The 23,578-nt window shown below is 51.0% G+C and overlaps 6 protein-coding genes across 6 annotated transcripts; 4 read left to right on the plus strand and 2 right to left on the minus strand.

Moving 5' to 3' along the window:
• Positions 1 to 2,172: 2,172 nt before the first annotated feature.
• Positions 2,173 to 5,439, plus strand: KVR01_004953 (DNA-directed DNA polymerase; the record flags this gene model as incomplete). Its single annotated transcript, XM_044786897.1, has 1 exon — positions 2,173 to 5,439. One exon carries the CDS (start codon positions 2,173 to 2,175, stop codon positions 5,437 to 5,439), a length of 3,267 nt encoding a protein of 1,088 aa, XP_044645398.1.
• Positions 5,440 to 5,827: 388 nt separating this feature from the next.
• KVR01_005030 (proteasome core particle subunit alpha 7) lies at positions 5,828 to 6,867 on the minus strand (the record flags this gene model as incomplete). Its single annotated transcript, XM_044782734.1, has 3 exons — positions 5,828 to 6,490; positions 6,557 to 6,781; positions 6,865 to 6,867. The coding sequence occupies 3 exons, from the start codon at positions 6,865 to 6,867 to the stop codon at positions 5,828 to 5,830; spliced, it is 891 nt and encodes a 296-aa protein (XP_044645475.1).
• Positions 6,868 to 10,077: 3,210 nt separating this feature from the next.
• Positions 10,078 to 11,597, plus strand: KVR01_005721 (uncharacterized protein; the record flags this gene model as incomplete). Its single annotated transcript, XM_044793238.1, has 2 exons — positions 10,078 to 10,145; positions 10,202 to 11,597. The coding sequence occupies 2 exons, from the start codon at positions 10,078 to 10,080 to the stop codon at positions 11,595 to 11,597; spliced, it is 1,464 nt and encodes a 487-aa protein (XP_044646166.1).
• Positions 11,598 to 17,658: 6,061 nt separating this feature from the next.
• KVR01_004866 (uncharacterized protein) lies at positions 17,659 to 18,642 on the minus strand (the record flags this gene model as incomplete). The annotated part of the gene is made up of 1 exon (XM_044790691.1): positions 17,659 to 18,642. One exon carries the CDS (start codon positions 18,640 to 18,642, stop codon positions 17,659 to 17,661), a length of 984 nt encoding a protein of 327 aa, XP_044645311.1.
• A 1,172-nt stretch (positions 18,643 to 19,814) lies between these two features.
• Positions 19,815 to 21,074, plus strand: KVR01_004955 (uncharacterized protein; the record flags this gene model as incomplete). The annotated part of the gene is made up of 1 exon (XM_044787156.1): positions 19,815 to 21,074. One exon carries the CDS (start codon positions 19,815 to 19,817, stop codon positions 21,072 to 21,074), a length of 1,260 nt encoding a protein of 419 aa, XP_044645400.1.
• Positions 21,075 to 21,800: 726 nt separating this feature from the next.
• On the plus strand, positions 21,801 to 23,436 carry KVR01_005337 (uncharacterized protein; the record flags this gene model as incomplete). Its single annotated transcript, XM_044781754.1, has 5 exons — positions 21,801 to 21,986; positions 22,075 to 22,390; positions 22,451 to 22,678; positions 22,770 to 22,859; positions 22,940 to 23,436. The coding sequence occupies 5 exons, from the start codon at positions 21,801 to 21,803 to the stop codon at positions 23,434 to 23,436; spliced, it is 1,317 nt and encodes a 438-aa protein (XP_044645782.1).
• Between the last annotated feature and the right edge of the window lie 142 nt (positions 23,437 to 23,578).

A 23,578-nucleotide genomic window follows, 5' to 3' on the forward strand; every position in this document is an offset into this window, starting at 1 on the left:
TCACCAACGGCTCCAGGGTCAGGATCAATTCACCTGTCCACACATGATCCTCGTTGCGCATCGTTGTCATTTGAAGAGCAAGGCAACGTAAATCCCAGTAACCGAGCGCAAGAAGAAGTGTCTTAATCCAAAAATAGCCCTCACAGACTTCCAACACCATCTTCAGCGACGCCCTCACTAGCGGAACTGACGAGCCACTGAAAGAAGACCACTCCGAGCACTGGAAGATCCAACCGCTTCGCAAGGAAAACCAGGCTACAAGTTCCCAGACCCAGCAGGCGGACAACCATTTCCTTAGCTTGGTAGACGGCAAGGCATCATTGATGCTTCGATGAGTAGACCCGGCATCGGCGCCGCGAAATTTGACCGGCGTACAGACTCAGATAAAATGCGAACGATCCTTCTCGACCCTGGTCTGGAGAATCTCGTCGACGACCACGAGCCTTCGCTCCACGATTTCTACATAGTAGCCGAGATGCCCCAAAGAGAATTCCAGGAGCATCAAATAGATGTCCAAAAGACCCTTAATAGAGTGGAACGGGAGCGACACGCAACTTAGAAAGGCAATATTGCAGGCGATGTTGAAGGCGAGCGCATTGACAGCGAGGAGTGTGAAGACAATCTTCTTGAACTTGAGACAGTAATCCATCTCTGTGAGTGCGAAGCTGTCAGATCAGCGTGTCCACACGACGGAGGGTGGCTCAAGTGTTGACCTACTGGATGTGCTCACCCAACTCGTACTCTGAGTTCAATTGGGAGAAGGGACACCAGCACCGCGGTACTGGACCAGTGTGATATCAGAACGATTATCTGCACGTCTGGCCGGGTCGTTCTGTTTTCGATCCCGGAAATTCTCGCTGAGAGCCTCACCAGTCCGACCACAATATCACGAAGAATCTCTGAGCCAAAGGAAAAGGGACAGAGCGATTGTGACCAGAATGAAGGAGGTAGCTGTGATTCAGAAAATAAGCAGAAATTTCTTGTCTTCAGGTGTCATTGCTGGGGTGACAGAGTTTAAGTTGTCAGAAGAGCACAGCTGCCTCGGTTTGAATCGATGCGGTGGTCTTACCAGGTTCAGAATCTCGTATGAATGCACTGGTTTGAGCCGTACTTTGGTGTCGGTATCGGCTGAACAATTATTTTCGAGTGGGATCGAGGGGCAAACTGTCGTAGGGGGTTATGTGTTTTGGGCGAGTGTGTGGTCTAGGACATGGTGCCCAAGGTAGCTTTTATAGTTATTCTTGTTGGGAGATATAGTGCGTAGACTGTGGCATAGATTTTGATGGTGTTTTGACTAAATAGGTAGCTTGGGTCTTGTGATGGCTTCGCCTCTGATGGGTTGATAGCTAGAAGAGTTTCAGTTTCTTAGTTCTTGTGGCGTGGTTCGGTACTTAAGTACGGCTTCAACATTAACGCTACGACTCTCAGTGCCAAATAGCGACTGCTGAATGACTTCAAGATTTTGAGAAGTTGTTTGAGAAAATTTACGCCCGAAGCACTGTTAGCAAAATTCAATTAGGCGATAAGTTCGACATATTCACGCGTACTATGTCTCGCCACTAGTTACCCAGTTAATTAGTTACCTAGGTAAGGGTCCGCTATGGCGCGAGGTCAAACCCATCCAAGTCTGATAGAATCTGTTTTAATGTACAGATAGATCCCTGATGGATGGCAGCCAGTACTGAAGACCGCTTCGAGCTCGCGAGATGCCAAGGTCACACTGAGAGGTAGTTCCGAGTAGTCTGTCCGACTCGGGGCGGAGCAGTCGAGGCCCTCATTGCTGTGTACCTAAGTAGGTAGTCGTAAAGGAGCTTCGGATTGGATTTTAGTCTGGACCTGGAAAGGCGTCTTATCACCCGGGGCTGTACCAAAGAACTTGTCGAGGCCGATGCTGAGAACCTAGGTACCTAGAAACCTGTACTTTTAGTAGTCCACTGGGTGCATCGCGTCAACCGACGGCACATCCAATCTTGGACATCTAATCTAATCCATCTTATCATCCATCTTATCGGGAGCTTACATAACACACTTGATCCAATCACATGCAGATCGCATCAAACTGCCCAACTTTTTTTTGACCGTCTTGAAGCAGACGGTCACCACCTGCCTCCAGCCCCGTAAGGCAGCAAATAATCGATCAATTGAGGTGATTACGCTACCTACACGTTCAATATGCCTCCACATAAGCGCAAGCACCGAAAGGAGAACCCGAACGCCATCGAGCCTTCACAGAAGCGAGTCAAGACCGGTACCCCCACAACGCATGCCGACGTCGAGCCCGCCCCCAAGCCCGTGAAGTTCGAGGGCGGAAAAAAGAAGGGCAAACCTGCTCCCGCCAAGCCTCTTACCAAGAAGCAGCTGCTTTCAGACAAGTCATTGTTTCCAGAGCAGCAGGACCGAAACATCGAAGCCCCTCTCTACGAATTGCTGGGCAGCGAGGACCCAAATGAACGCCTCCAGGCCGCCGATGTGATCATCTCCAAGCTCCTGGACAATGATGGCGTCTCGGAGTCATCCCTCGACAGACACCTCGAAAAGCGACTATTCAGAGGGCTCGCCAGCAGCAGGAAGGCCTCGAGGCTGGGCTTCAGTGTCGTACTCACCGAGATCCTGCAACAACTGTGGGGAGAGAAGAATCTCTGCGGCGAGAAGTACCGAGGGCTGACATTCGACTTCGTCCTGACTACACTTACAGAGAGGACAAAACCAGTTGGAAACATCGCTGGCCAGGAAGAGAAGGACCACTACTTTGGCCAGCTGTTCGGCATAGAATGCTTCGTACGGGCCAAGATACTCTTTGACGATGTCACGAGGTGGAACACGATTTTGGCGCTGCTAATCAAGCTGGCCAAGAAGAAAATATGGCTCAAGCCGCAATGCGCGTGGATCATCCTGCAAACGATACCTCAGATGGACCAGCAGATCGCAGAGGAGACCCTGCGCAAACTCGATGAGGCGGGCTGGGCAAAGACGCCGGACGCCGTGGCCATCACCGTTGTCTTGACGGAGAAATTTCCCAAGATCAAGCTGCCATCAAAGTCTTGGCGGGACTACTTGTCCTCGAAGTACCTCGGCGAGCTGCCAGCTATTTTGAAAGACAGCGGGAAGCAGGAAGGCAAGCAAGAAAGCAACGGCGACGAGCCTGCCCAGAAGCAAAAACAGGCGAGCTGGACGGCGCAACTGCATTTTGTCTGGGACATCATACTTGCGCATTATGCCAAGCTGGCGTCTACGGATTCCAAGGGTGCATCTGATCAGTTCAAGCAGTTCTGGAGCCGCGTTGTGGACCAGGGCTTCTTCTCCAAAACAGCCTCGGAACCCCAGAAGTTCACTGGTTTTATGATCTTCCAAAAGTTCCTGGAAGCTGGCATTGGGCACCCTCACATCACTCACAATGTGTTTTCTCAGAACCTGCTGACCTGCTTGATGAACCAAGCGGCGAAGCAAGACAGATACCTCCACCGGGCAGCCACCAAGGCCCTGAAGGCCATAGAGCAGGCAGCTGACACAGACCGTGACCTGGTTCCCGTTATGATACAGTTTCTCCTTGGCAAGCAAGGAGCCTACAACTTCGACCAGCGGTCAAATAGCAAGACTGTCGACAAATTACTGCATCTCACAAAACCACAACATGCGCAAGAGGTTATCAAGAATCTCAGGCAGCTGGTTCTCAAGTCGGAAGGTGACGGTGCAGAGAACCACATTCTGGTTTATGCTGATTACCTATTCCGGCTGGCCACTATCGTCCCAACAGAGGCTGATGCAAAGAGTGGTAACAAGGGCTCCGTGGGCGGACCGGCTCTGCAAGAGTTTGCAACGCTCGCGTATCCCAAGTCCGGAGAGATTGTCCCAGGATTGACAGAGAAGACAACGCCAATCCTGCGTCAGAAGCTCACCGCGGCACTCGCCAAGTTTGTGAAGAGGCCTGAAGACTTTGCTGAGTTCTGCAATGCCATCATGCTCATCGACTCCAGCAGCGTTGACATGGACGAAGAGCTGGAGGCGGAGCTGCTCGAGGCGCTGGAAAAGCTGCAACAGTTGACGAACCCAACGCAGGCCAAGGGCAACAAGAGCAACGCTTACCAAGGTCTGGCCCTCCTGTACGCCGTTGCGATCCTGCAGCTGTACAACGCCGAGCCTGATGCGGTCGATATTCTTAATGATCTGCGACAATGCCACGAGAGGCTGCTTAGCAAGCAGAAAGGCGAGGATGGCGATGTTTCCGCGATGCTAGTCGAGATTCTGCTCGCCATGGTTGCCCGCCCTTCGTCCCTTATGCGACAGACTGCAGATCGTGTCTTTGAGGCGTTCACGAATCTCATGACCGAAGAAGCCCTTACGCTCTTGACCGACACCCTGGCAGCCAAGGAGGACGCAGAGGGTCTACGAGCTTTGTTCGACACAGACGCGGATATGGAAGACGTAGAGGAAGGCGCTGGCTCCGGTGAGGAGGACGATGTCTCTGAGCTCGGTTCAGACGTTGAATTCGTCGACGCGGAGGAAACGCAGGAGGCCGACGGAGAGTCGGGCAACGAGGTCGAAAACGGCGACAATGCAGAGTCCGAAGAGGACGATGACGATGACGAGGAGGAAGATCTGAACGAGGATGAAGGCAAGCTCAAGGCACTGAACGACGACCTCGCGAAGCTGCTCAACAGCCATTCGCTCGATAAGGACAAGGACGCCGCGTCGTCTGATGATGAGTCGGACATGAGCGACTCGGAGATGATCGCCCTCGACGAGCAGATCGCGGCGGCATTCAAGTCGCGCGCCAAGGAAGGTAGCAAGAAGAAGGAGAACAAGAACGCCAAGGAGACCGTGGTCAACTTCAAGCACCGCACGCTAGATCTCCTGGGCATCTTCGCGAGGAAGGAGGCTGCCAACCCGCTGGTGTATAAGCTGCTGCTGCCGCTGCTGCAGATGATGCGCACCACCAAGACCAAGGACTTGTCGAGGAAGGCCGGCAACATCATCGCCGAGTTGTCCAAGGCGCAACGCAAGGCCAAGGCCAGCAGCAAGGACGAGGGCAAGAACGAGGGCCAGGGAGACAAGGACAGCGACAAGGCTGGCTCGGAGGAGTACCTGAATGCGCAGTTGCAGCTGCTCGAGGAGATCCACGAGGAGATGACGCAGGACGAATCGCACGCGTTCGCCAAGTCATCATCCAACGCGAGCCTCCTGGTCGTGGGGGACATCCTCAGCAGGAACGTGGGCTTGTTCCAGGAGATATGGGACAACTACGGCGGGCTTGCCATGAAGTGGGCTATGGACGGCGGGTTCCAGTTCTCGACCATCATTGCGGACTGGACGCAGTGGATCCAGGCACACCCTACGCTGGTGGCGAAGCGAATGGATGCTGCGGCGGAGAAGGCCGATGATGCGTCGGAGGCTGATGGTGACAGCGGGGGCAAGAGCGAGGATGAGGGAGACGATGAGTGATCGTCACATGTTTAGAGGATTCTTCAGGAGATACTACGTTCCAAAAAAACAAAAGTGAGGGCTTCCCGGCAATCAGCCGGGCTAGACATTATGCGCACATGAAACCATTGGACCTGGCGATGCGTAACACGTCAATAATCTATAGCCACTGGATCTCCAAAGCTGTAGTTCTTATGGTACAAGTTCCCCTGATCGTCAAGCTAGCTGGCGGACTCCCATTGCTGCAGAACGCCCTGCCCCACAGCCTGCTGCCATTGCCGTGTCGGTCAATCAATCACTCCCAAAAGGACGAAGTAATGCGTGACTTGGACCATTCTTAACGCTCTGACCAAGGTGTGTGTAGTCATGTGGGTGAATCAGTGCCAGCTCGGCTCGACGGCGTCGTCATCTAGTCCTCCTCCATCTTGTCGCCGTCCTTCTTCTCATCGTCCTTCTTGTCGTCCTCGTCATCGTCGTTGTCCTCCTTCGCTAACCGCTCGGCCTCCTCCCGCAGCGCCTTGGGGACCTCCTCGTGGCGGCCCTTGGTGGGGCCGTCGTGGTTGCTGATCCAGGTCATCTCCAGCTCGTACTCCTTGTCCTTGTTATCGTCATGGGCGAGGTGGATGATCCTGGCGGCGTGCTTGACGCCGTCATGCAGGGAGATGCCCTCGCCGTTCAGGTCCAGCTTCTCCAGCTCGGCCTTGGCCGCCTGCCGGCCCTTGCCCGTCGCGGCGCCGTAGTAGCCCCAGTACAGGCCCGAGGGCTCGATCATGTACAGGAAGGGCCCGCCGTACTTCTTGTCCTTGGCCTTGCCGCCCGCGCCGACCTTGGGGCCCGACCCGACCTCGCCGTCCACGGGGTGCTCCAGCTCGCTGTCGTAGCCGCCGATGATGGCGGTGATGCCGAAGGGGCGCACGGACTGGTACAGGGTGTAGGCTTGTAGGTAGCCGCCCATGCGGGACGCGAGGTCGGAGGTTGCGATGGGGGCCTTGAAGTTGTCTCGCCACGAGCGGGCCTCGTCGCGTGCGCGGTCGATGAAGTGTCTGCCATCGGGGACCATGCCAGAGTAGACCTGTTTTGAAGCGGGGGTGATGTCAGATGCGGACGGCGATGTGGCTTGGGAGAGGGGTGAGCATACAACACCAAGATGCCTGTCGACAGTTGCGATCCGCTTGTTTGCGCCGGGCTTCAGCAGCTTGGATGCGACGACCTTCTCGACCGCGAGGACAACGCCATCTCTGCAACGGATTCCAATTGATGTGCCGGCGTTCTCGACCGCCTTGACGGCGTATTCGACCTGGAAGTTGCGGCCATCGGGGGAGAAGATGGAGTTGGCGAGATCGTAACCCGTTCCTATCGACGTCTACAACCAGGCACTAGCTGTTAGCTGCTCTGCTGCTCTGCTGCGAATGACGGCTGGGGTCGGCTGAGGGGCGACGAGCTTACCATGGTGGATCTCTACGGGGTGGGTTGTGCTGAGAGAGGGAGACAAAGACACAGTGGTTGAGGTGGATGGGCTTGCGAGGGCGATACGTTGTCGGCGGTACGAGAGCTTTGGGTGACGGATGACGAACGGTGGTGGTGGTTTCGAGCTCCCCCAGGCAGGGTAGACCGGGTTCCCTTCAGGCAACTGGAGCTGCGCGTTTCTAGCCTGCCGCAGCCCACGTACGCAGTACTCCGTAGCTGCAGCTGAGCGGCTTGGCTGGGCAGCATGGGATGTTAGCAGCAATGATTGACTGCAGGGGCCCGGGGCCAGGGAGCCGTGGAGTGGCTGTGCAAGAGTGGCTTGACCAGGTAGGTACCCAGGTACCAAGGTACTTACTGAACCAGAAAGACATGTCCAGTACAAACCAACAACACAGAGATCACCCCCATCACCCCATCTTGACACTATGAGAGCTCAAGACCCGGCCTTGAGATGAGTTTGACCTTTATAATTCTACAGTACCGGCACAAAAGGTGACGGCTGGCCCAGCCATCTGAGACTGTTTCCCCCTATGGAACAAGAATCAATCCTTCTAGGCCATGATGTCCTCCCGATATAGGGTTTCTGTGACGGCATGAGCTTATAAATGCTAGATTTCTAAGACGGGGGACTTGGGAGTTGTGGTCTTTTGGCCGGGGCGTCTGTGGCATGGCAGTCCACAGGTCCGTCTCAGTTTCATCGTGCAACTAGGAATGAGGTGGAAATATTTCTTTCAGCAATATAGCAAGGTAGGTAAGCACACTCCACTGGTCGGTCACTGTTTATAGATTACACATGAATGGTGTGATTAGAATAGAGATCGGATATTCGCACCTGCCAATACGACCAGTACACCCGCACAAGGCGCTACAACTAATTAGAGTCCGCCATTTAACGTTCAATCCACCACCCCCAACCGAGTGCTTTTAATGCCTTCACACACACACACACACACACACACAAGTAATAATGCCCTCTAGTACTAAGTGATTAGTAAAGAATCTATGTATGAGGGTATATATAACTTTTAACTATCTAGCTATTATAAGGAGATCTAACTATTAAAGACTTTCTTAATAATATAAAAGAAACTTAGGATTTAAAAAGAAAGAATTAAAAATAACTTAAGTAATAAAGGTTAAAAGTTATAAGGAGGATATATAGTTTATAACTTTACTTTAATATTATGTAAATAGTGAATTAGTACTGTAAATTAAGGTTGGTATACTAGGGATACATGTGCGGGTATATGTTTTGGCTGGTGCAAATATCCAATCTCTTAGGGATATTGTAGGTGCTCAACTAGTCTCGCCGCTACTTCACTAGAACCGTAAAATTTGAGAACTACCTAAGTAGGTACCTAGGCACTTGGAAATTCAGTGAATCAGCCAAGGAGAGAAATTGCAAGAAATTCCATTGATTCAACATATAAACCTCCCCACCCTCTCCCTCAGGTACTACGTAACTTCAACTTTCCATAACACAAACTCATCTCTCAAGTAGCTCAGAAAGGTTCTTGACTAAGGCAACTAAAGTCATCAACCCAAATCAACTACTAATCCCTTCAACCCAACTCCTAATCCATTCAACTCATCAACTTGACTAGTCAACTCAATATCTGGGTTCACATTCAGACTTTGTTTGGAACAAATACGCTCAATCCCTCGGTCTTTGCCACCACCTTCTACTAAGAACAAAAGCAGCTCAGGCAACTTGTTCATCAAGAAACTTCATCATGCATATCAACTTTCCCAAAGTAGCACAGCTACTCCTTGATGGCCTGAATCTGGATCTGGATCTATCCGCATCTGCAAACACACCAGATGTCCAAGCTGAAACACATCTGACCCTTGGGCTCGGACCAAGCGGACTGAGAATCTGTTGGTATGCTGGTGTTGAGCTGGAAAATGCGGTTCGCATCACAGATAGCGGGGACTTTACGCTGGACAGTGCTCTTCACCTCGACAACACGCTGACCGTCACGGAGACCGGAGACCTATCCAACCCCATCCCCCCTTGCTTCGTCGACCTGTCCTCAGACCCTGACCAAGGCAGCCATCAGCAGTACGGAAGCGGAGGGAACACCACGCCATTGATCTCGTTGCCGTGGACCGAGACTACTTGGGCACAACCAGCCACAACAGGTTCCGGATCACATAGCTTGACTTTGCATGAGCCGTCATCTACCAGCACACAAGGTTCTGTCACTACTTCCACCGACGCCTCTGCCCCTACTTCCACCGACGCCTCTGCCACTACCTCCACCGACGCCTCTGGACCTACCAAGCCTACGACCTATCTCAAAACCACCAGCTCAGCTAGTGGCCTCTCGGGACCTACTAGTGCCTCGTCTGGAAGAACTTCTGGAACCGTCAGCTCGAGTGGTGGCATCACGGATACTGAATCATCCGCTACCACTCTGCGCACTATTTCTACTCGGCCTACAAGCCCCAGTCTGTCGACTTCATCCGGGACCTCGCTAAAGTCACAAGTACCTACATCGGTGACAAATAGTCAGGTAACCACTACCGAGGCCACTGAGACTATCACTGGAAGCAATGCTGGGACGCCAAGCTCTACTATCTCGTCCGCCAATGATGTCCCTTCTCACACCGGAAGTGCGAGTCTGTCAAGTTCATCTTCCCAGTCACCGACACCGACGTCTGTCCAGCCAACTACTATCGAGTTTTCTCTCCAGATTTCAGGGTCAACAACGGCGGGACCAAGTTTAACAACTTTGTTTACACAGGTGACTTCAAAAGCATCTGATGCCAGTACCGCGGTCCACCAAACAACCACCGAGCCGGCAGAGACTAGCAAGTTGTCTCCAATAATTAAATCGACGACTCTCACTGTCTCTGGTACTAGTATTCCTCAATCTGTTACAATCTCGGCCTTTATCAAATCAACAATCAAATCGACATCTCAATCATCCCCCTCCACGACTTCTGGGGCCCCCGTGCTGGATATAGTGGATGGAGTTACCATCCTGACAGGAACAAGAGCTCGGCCTACTCCCACATCGACTGAATTGAATGGAATCATCATCCTGACAGGAACAAGAGTTCCGCCTACTCCCACCTCCGCTGTGTTGACGTCTTCTCAATCAAAGCCAAGTTCTCAGGAAACAGTCGGTCCTGTGACTAAACCTGATAAACAGCAAGAACAGGACGAGGGTGGGGAGACCAAAGATCATGGAAAAGGAGAAGACCACGAGGACCACGACGACCACGAAGACCACGACGACCACGGGGAAGGAGTGGTGGGTGGAACGACTGGAAACCAGGGGAATAAGGAACCTCACGGGGAAAATGAAAGTCATGGCAAGGGGGGATCAGAGAATAACAAGCCTCCGCCCCCGACAGAGCCAAACCAGCAGGCCACGAAGCCCTCAAACCCACAGCCTACGCCTGAAACCTCGAGAGAACAACCCGGGGATGGGGGCGAATCTCGAATCCCGGAAAATCAGGCACAGGATGGGAAGAAAGGGTCCAAAAATATCCTGGATAAAATCAAAGACTTCTTCAGAGGCGCAAAAGGCGGTCTAAAAGACTTGTGGGACAAACTCAAGAACTGGGACGGAGTGTCACTACCCAAGGGACCAAGCTTGCCGAAGCCAAAGCTACCGAAGATACCAAAGTTGAAAAAGCCAAACCCACCGAAGGCACCAAACCCACCGGAGGCACCAATACCACCGGAGGCGCCAAACCCACCGGAGGGACCTGGCGCACCCGATCGTCCTCAATCGCCCGATGAACCTGAGTACCCTGATTATCCTGAGGGACCTGATCCGGACACCGACTTTCCCAATCCGGGAATCCCGCCTATGCCTCCTGCACCTCCTAGCGACGATAACCCCGGAGACTCTGATGAGTTCGGGTCTGATTCTCCGAACGACAGCGACTATGACACTGCCCCAGAGGATAGCGACTATGACACTGACCCAGAGGATAGCGACTATGAAACTGCTCCAGAGTACCCACCGGGGGATGGAGACAGTGAGGGAAATGACGACGAGGGAGATGCGGAGGAAAAAGAAGATAAAGGAAAAGGGAGAGAAAAATGCATCAGATGGCAAGACTTCGAAGAGTGGATGCATTACTTGGACACGCCTGAAAAACAAGGCGCCTACTACGATGACTATCACAGGAAAAAACCGAAGAAGCCGGAGACGCCACGGCCGGGAACTCCAGGCCCAGGAACATCAGATGGAGGTGGCAAGCGCCCCATGCGGCCGTCGACACCCCACCCAGGCTCGGCAGCACCACAGCACCTCGAATGCCTCGACGACGTGGCGCGTGTTGCGATTGGCAAGATGAAGGGCATCACAGACCCCAATGACATTTATGACGAGGCGACGGAGCGCTTCATCGACGGGTTTGAGGGCGAGGGTGAGGGCTCCACAGCCTGGCAGAAAAACCAGGACTCACCCGAGCGGGCTATCAAGGAGAAGTATGGAGACAGAATCACAGATTCGTTCAGACGGGGCTATCTCAAGACCGAACTTCAGATGGAGCAAGACACTATCAACAAAAGGCTCCACACTGGCGAGTGGGTCAAGAAGCAGATGGTCAAGGGGAAGCCTGTCAACGTCGTGGATGCGTATAAAAGGATTGATGAAATCGAGGAGGAGCTTGCGTTGATCAACAAGATGTACCCTGGAGACAAGAGTCCCTCGAGAAATCTTAGGAGAGGCGTTGTTTGGGTAGCATGATTTATTCGAATTATTTGAGTGTTTTTTTTCAACTGCCTTCTGCTTTTACTGTTATTATTGGCCCTGCGCTCTTTCTACATTGGGTCTTTGAGGGTTTACCTGTGGGGATGGATTCCTAGTGCAATTATCATGGGACCGTATGAAGGCACTGGGATCAAGAACGAAATCACATGAACAACAAACGAGTGGCTGAAATGAGAATTTAGTTAGAGATAGATTGTTTACGACGCGCACCAGTTATAGACCAATATGAAATCGTCAACGCAATAAACCCTCTCCCAGTCTAACTACAGAGTTGTACAAGCCAACCGCCTCAGGAGGCCTTTGTGCCTTGACATAGCTCGGGCTTGAAAGCCTCTCCGTCCATGATTCCGTGAATGTATGCCTGCCTCTCCAACATAATCTGTACATGTAGTAGCCGTCGCCATCGGGTCCTGATACAAAAGGTACCCTCCCACCCTCCGCGAGCACGACGCTATCGCCTTTGAGGGCTACATTGGGTAGAACGCACAGCCACCAGTGCTCACAACTTGCGAGCCGCCGTTCCATCGAACAGCGAGGTAGGTATTTAGGAAGCGGACTACCGGAATCAGCCAACCCCGCTGCAGCAACACCACCAAAAGTCCTCGAGAAACGGCGCCCCAGCATGAGATTAGTCGAGTGGTAAGGAAGGTACAAATCGGATGTAAAGAATTATTATTGCATAACTAAGAGAATTCAAAGGGGAGCGAAGCTGCAAAATGGCGTGGCTGCAGGTTTATTTGGAGGTTAGTTGAGTTGGCAAGAAAAGCTGTACTCGGACTGGGTCCTGTAGGCGTTTAGCTCACCTGCGCTGATGAGAGGGGACTCTTGGATAGGCCACTTACTTAGGTAGGTACCCGGGGATCAGTCCCAGCGTAGGGGTGCCAAAACCCCCTAACAGCCCAGAGGGCATTTTCCGTAGGTACTTAAGTACCCAGGTTGTTTACCGCTTACACCAAGAAGGGATCGGGATGGTCATTGAAGAACCGCATTGCCACAACGCGCCAGTCTCAGAGTATCTCGGCCAGTCGGCAATATCCAAACCATGGTTGTTCGGGTCTAAAGTGCGTATGAATGAGATCCCCTGCCTGTGTGGCCCGAGTATTCTTGTTTAGGCCATATGGTAATCCAGCAAACATATAGGAAAAGGCATCGAAGGCATGGAACGGGCCGAGCACTGGCAGGTGCGTCGCCACGCCCAAGTCAGGCAGCAGGCCGGCCGATGCAGGATGTTCTCCATCAAGGGAGGACAAAAGGTCCACTACTAGTAGTGCGACATGTCGCGAGTCCAGGCGGCGGGATATCCCCGCCCATCGCAAAACCGCAAAATCGGAATGAGTAAATCAATTTCTTCGATGAAAGCATAATCGGATTGAGGAATTCCCTGACCGAAAAAGCCGTGGCCAAACCTGGCATTGTAGAATGTTTCTCCCAGTGCTTCGGGGAGTGGCGTGCCTTTGAACCCCGCATGTTTGCACACGCCGCAAGGATGGAGATCTCAGTACTGAAATCCAGTACCAGATTTATTTGCATGGGCAGCAGCAGTCCTTTCCACTGAGAAGAGATCATTCGCACGAGTCCGCCCATAATAACGACGTAGATGCCGATATCTGGAGACTATGGATGGCGGCAAGCTAAGGGACCAAGACGGGCAAGCCCGTTCCCTCGGCGAGACATCTGGCGCAACATTTATCCGTCATCTGAAGCAATTCAAGTCAAATGTCTCACAACTGGCCTGGAAATGGCCTACGTCAGATGATGGGCTGACTCTCTTGTCTTCCCGTGGAGGCTGTCAAACCTACGACTCCCGTGCCATTGAATTCAATCCAAATGCCGACCCTTCTATTCTGCCCCTTCGAGAACACACGTCAAACATGGTCAAGGACCTCCGCCATTCCATCCAAGACGGCAACGCCAGTTTTCCCTGGGTGATATTTACTGGTGGGGGATCGGCTCCGTCCCAGTCAGCCCGAGCCGCGCCAACAGATTTATGATAAGTATCGTCATCTCGCCTTGTTTCATGCAGCCTTTGCTATTGCGTGCCAGGCACAGGCGACAGCGGCTTCAATGCCTTAGTTAATGTATTTGAGCTAAAACTTCTTTACCAGAGCTTATGTGCTCATAACTCTATCTGTAGCCGGCCTGCAATGTTAGTTGAACGCAGGCAAGTGCGAAGTAATTTTATCGTATGAGAACGAATACGTACAGTGATTGACGGCTCATCTAGCCCCTTAATTGCGTATGCAGTGCTTTTTCATGTGACATGTTCTCCTGTACTTGTTGAGCTGAGGAGGCACAAGGGCATGTGTGCCTTGATAAAGTCTGACAATCGTGACTGGTTTCGCTTCTATTCCGCATACATACATGACGCCTTCATACAGTGGTAAAAACTCAAAACACAGCGTTAAAAAAAGTACAAAGCCAACAACAGTACAGAGAGAATAAAACACAACCCTTATAACTCAATCTAGGGTCAAGCCGAAAATCTGACACTTGTCCCACATTGCCGATAAGATACAGGAACAGCACCCCTATCATGTTCTCTTTGAGCCAGTGCCCTCGTCAAGCAGTCTCCACATTGTCATCAGGTCTCCTTGGAAAATGAGTCGGCGATGTGATACGCACGACTACCTGATGCATACTAAATGCGGGCTACCGGTCTTGCTCCCCTATTGCAGAGTTAGAAGATGAAGTCCTGAATAGAGGAAATGGACTTACGGTGTGCCCGTATAGCAATAGTCTGTGACGCATGGCAAGTTGTATCCTTTGGAATCCCGAGCACCTTCTCTAATAAAGCTGACGATGTTTCCAACGCTAAAGTCATAGATGAATCTGGCAGCGGTATCACCCCATTTTCCGGCAACATTCACCTCAAAGGAGACTATGTTGGCAGACTGGCGATGGACATTATTGACGGTAACACCCATTCCGGCCATCTCCGTAAAGAGAGTAACTAGTGGTCAAATTAGTCCTGCTATGGATCCTAAAGTGTTGTATTCCAGAACATTCCAAAACATGAAAGACGGGGATCCGTAAAAGGTGAATAGTGATGCTTACTTTGGTCGTTAACCATGTTGATGAGGGCGCGAACAATGACATCTTTTGAGGCTGAGAGCGTGATAGTCCACACCACCTGAAGCGTGGCACGCATGTCTCGCTTGTCAAGGCTGTTGGCTTCGAGCGGGTCTTGCAGAACAGCGATATCGCATCCCTTTACCTGAAGACCACTGAGAGAACTCTTTTTTAGCAGGATATCTTATGACGACAAGACTAGGAGATACTTACGACCCGTCAGGCTGTGAAACTTGTTGGAAGATGTTGCTAGTTGCCAAGCTGCACTCATCCTGGGGAACCGCAGGCGCGGCAAGCGCGAGACCAAGGAGAGGGGCGAGAAAGAGAGCGAAAGTCTTCATTTTGGGAACTTTTTTACGAACGTAGAGATAGGAGAACAGAATGAATGACACAGGTCAACGAATGAATGATGTAGGCCGACAGAATGAATGATGCAGGCCAACAGAATGAATGATGCAGGTCAACAGAAGGAATGAAGCCTAATGCGCAGGCTCATCGTACTTTATGTATTCACGAAAAGGGAAGCCCACATCATCAAGGCAGAGCTGAATACCTAGGTACGTACTAAAGATCAATCAACTTCATAAGGTTTGCTGGGCCGAACGTGTTGGACACGAAAGCTTGACCCACCGACTAGTCAGTAAAGAGATGTCCGTTCAATCACCGGTGATTCCGATAAAGCCAATTCAGAGACTAACGGGTGATGGAACCAGCCCTAAGGCCCTTGAAGACCATGTGCATAATTGTGAAGGGCTGACTAGCTGCAGAGTTGAAATTAGCCAGAATAAGTTTAGGTACAGACCCTAACTACCTAGGCAAGACTGAGTTTCTTTTAGTCCTAGATGTTGACTAAAGACTTAAGACGAACAAGTTAGGATAAATAAGACTAAGAAACTATACAGACTAAAATAATTCAAGCGAGAGTTAGTTACTTGTTTCGACTAAGATAAAACAAACTAATTAAAATTAAAGACTAACTAGTCTAAATAAAAGACTGAGAATTAACTTTAAAATCTTGATTATTATAGAAGTTAAAAGACATTGACTCTATAATGAACAGACTCATTAAAGTTTGCCGGTTTCTATGCCTATTTTGGGACTGATCCGTCCAATTGACTAACGGTCGGTCAAGCCGTCGAACCAATTGGCTCTCTGGCTATACGTCAACTGGTGGAGCTGCAGCCTTACATTGAGTCAAAGAGTCCGAATATATATACCAAGACGGTACTCCCACACATCAAATGGCAGTGATTATAGCTGTTCAGACATTCCTTACTGCCATCCCAATCGTTCATTGCCCTTACCATTGTTCAGTATTTCGCCATCTGTCCTTACCGTCAACTCATACTTCAAGATGCGTTTCCAAATCTTCGTGGCAGCTATTTCGCTACTGTAGGCTCTCCACAAATTCCGGCTGATCCTTTCTTCTAACATTGAATAGCTCTGGCGCTGCGGCAGACTCCCATGACTACTGTGCTTGCCAAAGATCGAGTGGCGGTCCCCTTGACCATGCCGCGACAGCCAAGGTTGCTTCAAAGTCATGCTGGGGCTACATCTGGGGTAAGCGCTATAGTTTGGCCCTTCGATGCAATTTGCTGACTTCATCAAGGTCCTCGTGAGCTTGGGGCTGATTCTACAACGACTTGGAATGTCCATAACCCCGGGCCTCAATTTGAAGGGCAATATGTAAGCCAAATTTCACCGAGCTTCAGTCCAATTTGACCATACTAACGGTGGCGGCAGCTTCAAAACATGATCAAAGGATGGAAGATCAGTGGATCTGAATTCAACGATAGGTGCCGCGCCGCAGGAGCGGCGGACAGCACATGCTTCTCGTGCTCGCAGCTCCAGATGAATGCCAATGGAAGGGTGCAGTGCAACAGCGGTTAGACAAAGTGTAGGGACGATTGGTGTCTGATGGGAGAGTGTTTTACATGATGTTCGCTCACTTGTGTTTACATACTGTGTCTTGATTTTGAACCTTAGCTGTTTGGTGCTTTTACCTGGTTTCGCTTCTATTCCGCATACGTCCGAAGACATGGCGCCTTCATACAGTGTTTGTGTTTTTTGAAATTGAGAAATTTGAGAATTATAAATTCCAAGGTGGTTTCACGCTTCCTGTTGTCATTTGGAGAATTGAGAATAGTATCCAAGCTTGACAATAGTATGTATGAGTGAGTGTAAATGAACTGCAATTTCACATAAGGTGTTAAATTTGATTTACTGAAAGGCTAGTAGCTCCGGAATTGATTGCAGAATCTTGGTATTACTTGGGCCTAGATTCGTTTGGAGCTATGCAGACTTGATACCTAGGTAGGCATCAGGGTCCATGTAAATCACACTTTGCTCCATGGCTTATAAGAATAGACTAATTCCCTTTTGCTGGCTGCCCAGCACATTTGGCATAGTAATTGCTTCCCCTCAAGTAACCTGACTTGTACTTAACCAGAGGTATGAGTAAGTCTAGCAAGCATATCCTTATGAAGGGGATCATACAGTCATTATATATGTGTGTGGGTGTGGTTTCGCTTCTATTCCGTATACGTCCGAGGACATACATGGCGCATTCATACAATGGTAAACGCTCAAGACTCGGCGTTAAAGAAAAATACGATATTGATAACTATAGTTAATACAACAGGTGCGTGTGGCCTCAGCCTTATAACACACAGACAAGGCCAAGGGGCACCGTCAAGAGTGATTAAAATGCTGAATACGGCACATGATTTAGCCGGCCCTGATCACCTTCACAAAAAGGGATTACAGTCATTTCATTTCACCAGTTCGTGCCGTTTAGCCCTGGAGAGCCATGACTGTGCGGCGAGGTATTCATCAGTATGATCGCGAGAATAGAAGTGCTGGGCGGAGAGCCTCGTCCTTTCTTTTACATGATTACACAGGAAATACTTACTTAGTTGGTATAATTAGCCTTGGCATTCTGAGAGACACGGAACTGACTATTATTTCATCAAGTGGCAGGCGTAACTATTGCTACCCTGTCCCAGTTCACATCTCTATTGCCTTCTCGGAATTGTGCAACACCGTATCTAGCCTCCGTATCTTCCGCCAACATGTCTTGAAAAACATCCATGGCCAACTTGTCCAGCTCGTGATCGTGGGCAACGACTTCCGCAAGCAACCTTTTCGTATTCGCGGATGCTTGAGGAGCAACCAGCATCAAATCCGCCAACATCTTGTCCAATATCAAGTCTAAGCCGACTTGGTCCTGGGTAATCTCATGAATTACACCGACACTCGACAGCACGCGTGGCCTGACTTTTCTGGCCGTCAGCATAGCCATTCTTACAAGACTGATTCCCCATTCTCGAACGAGATACCGAGACACAATGGCAGGACACAAGCCCAACTTCGTCTCGCTCAAGCAAAAATAGGCGGTTTCCACCGCTAGGCGTATGTCGCAGACCATGGCCAGACCTACACCTCCGCCGAAGGCTGGCCCGTTTATGGCGGCTATAGTTGTCTTGGGGCAGGTGTCGATGGTCCTAAAAAGGTCTTGCAGTGCGCTACCTCGTTGTGCTGGCGAGGTGAACAAGTCCTCTTGGAGGTGCATTCCGGTGCAAAAGTATCGGCCCCGAGCAGTAAGGACGATCCTGTGGACGGAATCATCGCCAGAATAACTTGCAAAGAGCGATGTGAGTTCTTTGGTGAGGTCGAGTGTAAGTGCATTCCCCTGTTTGGGCCGGTCGAGGGTTATCTTGATCGTTCGGTCTCGCCTTGAAACCTCGTAACCATCGCCGCATTGGATTTTCACCCAGGGGACGTCGCCTGTCACAGTCTGAGACTCGGCATCTGACTTGGTCACATCATTGTGAGCGATTGTCGGACTAGGCGGTAGGAAAGAAAACACCTGTCCAAAATGTTCAAAATTCGGGTAATAATCGTGCGAGACCAGGCTTTGAGCAGCCCAATTCAAGCCGCGAAGAAATGACATCTCGTCTGAAATTCGTGACGATTTTCCGCTGGAGCGCTACTCATAGCACAGCCAGAAATGAACATTTATGGGCTCATCTAGAACCTATATCGAATAAAAGCACGACCGACCATATGGCCTCAATCGCCCCGGCACCGAGCTGATACGTCGGAAGCAGGGTCTACAGGTCCATTAGCCACTGATACCTAGTCATGCGGTCGAAAACCCTGCTGCTGTTTAAACTTTCAGCCCTTCCCGCGAATGACGCACCTAAACATGGTACCTGATTATCTTGCTACGACTCGACAACTGCCGGGGGAAATCATCGGGCGGCGAGTTCTCAAGGGCCTAGACTTCAGCCCCTGTCAGCCTCCTTCCGCTCATGCAGCCGGTACAGGGACACCTTGACTCACGTTTTCAACCCATCATCCCATCCATAAATCCCTTCTTGTGCCTGACCTCGTGTTTTTTCTACGTCACGATCGTCTTGTCTTGAATTCTCACACCAAGATTTTCCCTTCGTTGTTCGTAGCATATATTTCGTTAGTACTGTTCTTGAATTCCTTCCCCTCAAAAAACGTCTCGCGGAACCAGAGAGCATTAACGACTATGATTATGGACTACTTTTACTTACTATTTGCCCTGTGGGGCGGCATCGGGATCGTCTACGTGAGTTGCCACTTTTCCGTATCTCTCGGTCTTGCCGAACCCGGGGGTAAAGCCCTTTTCCACCTGAGCCTTATCTTGACTGACACCATTATCGCTCACTCAGTTACTGGGTGTTTGTGTATACCGATTATGGTTTCACCCATTATCGAGATACCCTGGGCCAGTCCTGGCCAAGCTGAGTAACCTTTACAGTGCTTACTTTGCATGGACTGGTGATATTCACATTGATATGTGGAGGTGCCATGAGAAATATGGTAGGAGGGAGAAATTGATTTTTGAGACACGTATCTGTGCCAGTACCAGTCTCATTATCTGACATTGCTTCTCAGGCGACTTTGTTCGTTATGCTCCAAACCGCCTCCTGGTCAATACACCTAGCGGAATGAAAGGTGTGTTCGGACGGGCAGTGACACTCACTTGACCACCCGAAAGAACCTTAAGGATACATACTGACGTTCTGTACGACCAAATTAGAAATTTATGGGCATAATAAGGCGTTCCAGAAGTCAACGGCATACCATATTATGGTTCATCGAGCACCAAGCACGTTCACGGCGACAGACAAGAAACTGCATGCGCAGAAGCGTCGAACCCTCAGCCAGGGGTTCTCCGCGGCAGCCATCCAAGGTTTTGAAGAAAGAATTCTAGAGCGCGTCAGGGCATTGGCGGACCAACTGGCCCCGAAACGATCTCCGGAGTCGAGAATGGACAACGAGTGGTCGTCTGTGCAAGACATGTCGAAGTGGGCAAGCTATCTTGCTATAGATGTCATCCTCGGCATCATCTTCGGTCAAGGCGTGAATTTGATACAATCGCCGGACTACAGATTCGTAACGCAGTGCATAGAAGATTGCAACATCCGCACGGGTGTCCTGTTCCAAGCTAGGGAGCTGACAACTCGTCGCTTTGACCGATGGCTGTTCAAAGGATCGATCAGCTCTCGTAACAGATTCATCCCCTTCATCAGCACCCTCTTAAAGGCTCGAATGCAGTCTCTCGACGTCAAGCAGAACGACATATTCTCCATCCTGCTCGACCCCAAAGGAACAGGAACTGATGAAAGGAGCCAGAACACTCCAAGCAAGTCTGAACTAGGTGGAGAGTGCACAACTCTGTTGATGGCAGGATCGGAGACCACGTCGACAGCGATCTCAGCGACGTTGTTCTACATGATGAGAAATCCAGAAGTCTACCGAAAGGCTGCCAAGGAAGTCAGAGAGCAGTTCTCGAACTGCGACTCCAATATCCGCCTGGGAACTACACTCAATTCGTGCACATACCTTCGCGCATGTTTAGATGAGAGCCTGCGGCTGTCGCCGCCGGCTGCGAGCGCCCAGTGGCGAGGCGTACTCACCGATGTGGTTGTCGACGGGCAGCTGATCCCAGCCGGATGCGATGTGGGCACCTCACTCTATTCAATTCAGCGTCATCCAGCCTATTTTGAACAACCGGCTGTCTTCCGGCCGGAACGCTGGACGGAGAGCAACGACATCTCGGCCTCTGAGAGGGCTCAGAGCGCCTTCTCTCCCTTTCTGCTTGGTCCCAGAAGCTGTGTTGCTAAGCCGCTGGCTGTTACGGAAGCAATGTTGACGCTGGCCACATTGCTATGTCGCTTTGACCTGAAGTTAGCCGAAGGGCAGGACGGCGAGGTCGGCTGCGGTGGACGCCCCGGCGCAGTGTATGGAAGGCAGAACAAGGATGAGTATCAGCTTTGGGAACATGTTGCTGCTGTCAAATATGGTCCTCTGATCCAATTTAGGGAGCGCACAGAGACTAAGTTCTAAAGATGAGAAATCTGATGATTACGGGCAATTCTTGGGGCTTTTTTTTGCGGGTGTGTAGTTCCTCACAGAATCTAAGTAGGTAGCTATCTACCCAGGTACCTAGGTAGGTAGTCAAGGAAGATGATTGAGCAACAAATTCAGGATCATCTTCCAGGGTCACCATCCAGCCATCCAGGCGAATATCTGATTTCAATTCTTGGTTTCAAAATTATGTCCCCCGCACAGAGTTTGATGCCCAGCTCGCTCTGGGATGTGCTGCTTAAGCGATTCCGGCAGGGCTTCCAGGTTTTCTTCGTCGGCAGTTCAAAAACGGCTTATTTCTGGCAACTGGCACCTGGCACTGAAATCATGACCAAAGGCGGAAAAGCTGAACTCAAAACAGCTTGTCGCCTGTTCGAATTTGAGATCCCTGTATCATATGTCGATTGTCTCTCGTTCACACCGCCTGAGCGTTCGTTAGTTAAACTTTTTGACGTGCATACAAGAGTCCCTTGACCCTACACGTGCTGCACGTGTATGACTGCGTTCCCTGTTCACACCGTAGTCAGTTTTAACTAAATTTGGGCATTTCCAGCCGCACGGCTCTTTTACCTTATAGGGCAGAACATACCTAGGTACGCGTCCTTGCCGCCCAAAGTCTTCCGCCTATGAAGCTGTTGCCACCCCCTCAAACCAGCTTGCCCGTACTACCTGGTCAGAACCATTATCCTAGGGAAGCCTTCGATCATGGACAACCTTCAGGCTTTCGGTTCCACCACTCCCTTCGCGGAGCCTCTGTGGTACTCCCGCACGGACAATCCCAATTACACTGAAAGCCACAGGCGTCTACGCCAGGCCATCCGCCACTATGTCGACAACGAAATAGTCCCATTCATATCTGAGTGGGAGGAGAAGGGTGTTGTTCCGCCAAATGTAGGATGGGGAAGCATCCGTTCCTGACCCGGGAATATTGTCCGTGCTTCTGGGAGCTACACCCTATCTCACTAACAGGCTTACGCAGGTTCTCAAAAGGCATTCTGACCTGGGATACACAGCCGTGGCGCTTGACCCCCATGCCTTGGGGAAGTATCTTCCAGACAAGGCCGTCCTACCAGGCGATGTCGCGGCAAGCGATTGGGACAGCTTCCATGACCTCATCGCGATGGACGAGTTGGCACGCTGCGGATCGCTTGGGGTCATCTGGGCTCTAGGGTGCGGCAACTCAATCGGCTGTCCTCTTGTGATCAAATTTGGAACTGAGGAGCAAAAGTCTCAGTGGCTGCCACCTGTAGTCCGAGGCGAGGCGAGGTTTTCCTTGGGTTGCACCGAACCACAAGGTGAGGGAGATAATCATTGCTACGAGATTTGCCAAAGCTGATAAAGACATTTCATTGCAGCCGGATCCGATGTTGCTGGAATCGTGACCACAGCTGAGCAGAAGGGCAATGTGTTCGTGGTCAACGGCACAAAGCACTGGGTCACTAACGGCATGACCGCGGACTACTGCACAGCAGTAGTCCGGACGGGCGTTGTCGGAAGGGATGGAATCTCCGTATTAGTGATTCCCCTCAACTCGAAAGGTGTGACCCGGAGCGAAATCCACAACTCTGGTGTCGAGTTGAGCGGTAAGTTCGAGATACCCGAGCACAGTGACGGATGCCAAATATCAGTAGAGCGGGTAAAAGACTTGGTGATTGTGGGCTAATAGCTTTGAAGGTTGCGCGTCCCTCAAATTTGACAACGTAGAGGTACCTGTCGGGAACATAATCGGCGAAGTGAATCGGGGTTTCAAACTCGTTATGACATGTAAGCATCGCTCACTCGCTGACAAGGATAAAATGGGTCATAATTGGACCAAGTTCGTATTATCTAACTCCCCTACGTAGGCTTCAACCACGAGCGTCTCTGGATCGCAACAAATTGCCTTCGGCTGGCTCGGGTATGCGTCGAAGACGCATATCAGCACGCACTCACCCGCCAGACATTTGGGAAGCCGCTGATCGAGCGCCAGCTCATCCGACTCAAGTTCGCCAACGTTGGTATGCAGGTCACGAGTACGTATGCACTGATCGAGTCGCTCGTCCAGCTTTGGAATAGAGCTCGCTTGCAAGGCGGCGATGATACTTCCACGCCCGTCGGCGGCCTATGCGCGATGACCAAGGTCAATGCCGCGAGGGCTCTCGAGCTCGCGGTGAGAGAAAGCCAGCAGATTATGGGCGCGTTGGGGTACACCCGTGGTGGGCCTGGGGGCCGCATCGAGCGGATCAGCAGGGACATGCGTGTTCTTGTCATTGGCGGAGGCAGTGACGAGATATTGAGTGAAATGTGTCTCATGCAAGAAAGCAAGGATTTGCAGAGGATCATGGCTTCATCTCTATCCTAACAGATGAGGGATTATGTCTACATAGAAGGAGAATGCACACAATAATTGTTGCAAGGCGCCATACAAAATCCATGAAATTGAAGTAAGGCTTTGGAAAGACGGAAGAGTGCTACCTAGGTAATGTTGTACAAAGTTCATTAAC

Source organism: Diaporthe batatas, assembly GCF_019321695.1.
Source record: "Diaporthe batatas strain CRI 302-4 chromosome Unknown Contig00005, whole genome shotgun sequence".
Classification (NCBI taxonomy): Eukaryota; Fungi; Ascomycota; class Sordariomycetes; order Diaporthales; family Diaporthaceae; genus Diaporthe; species Diaporthe batatas.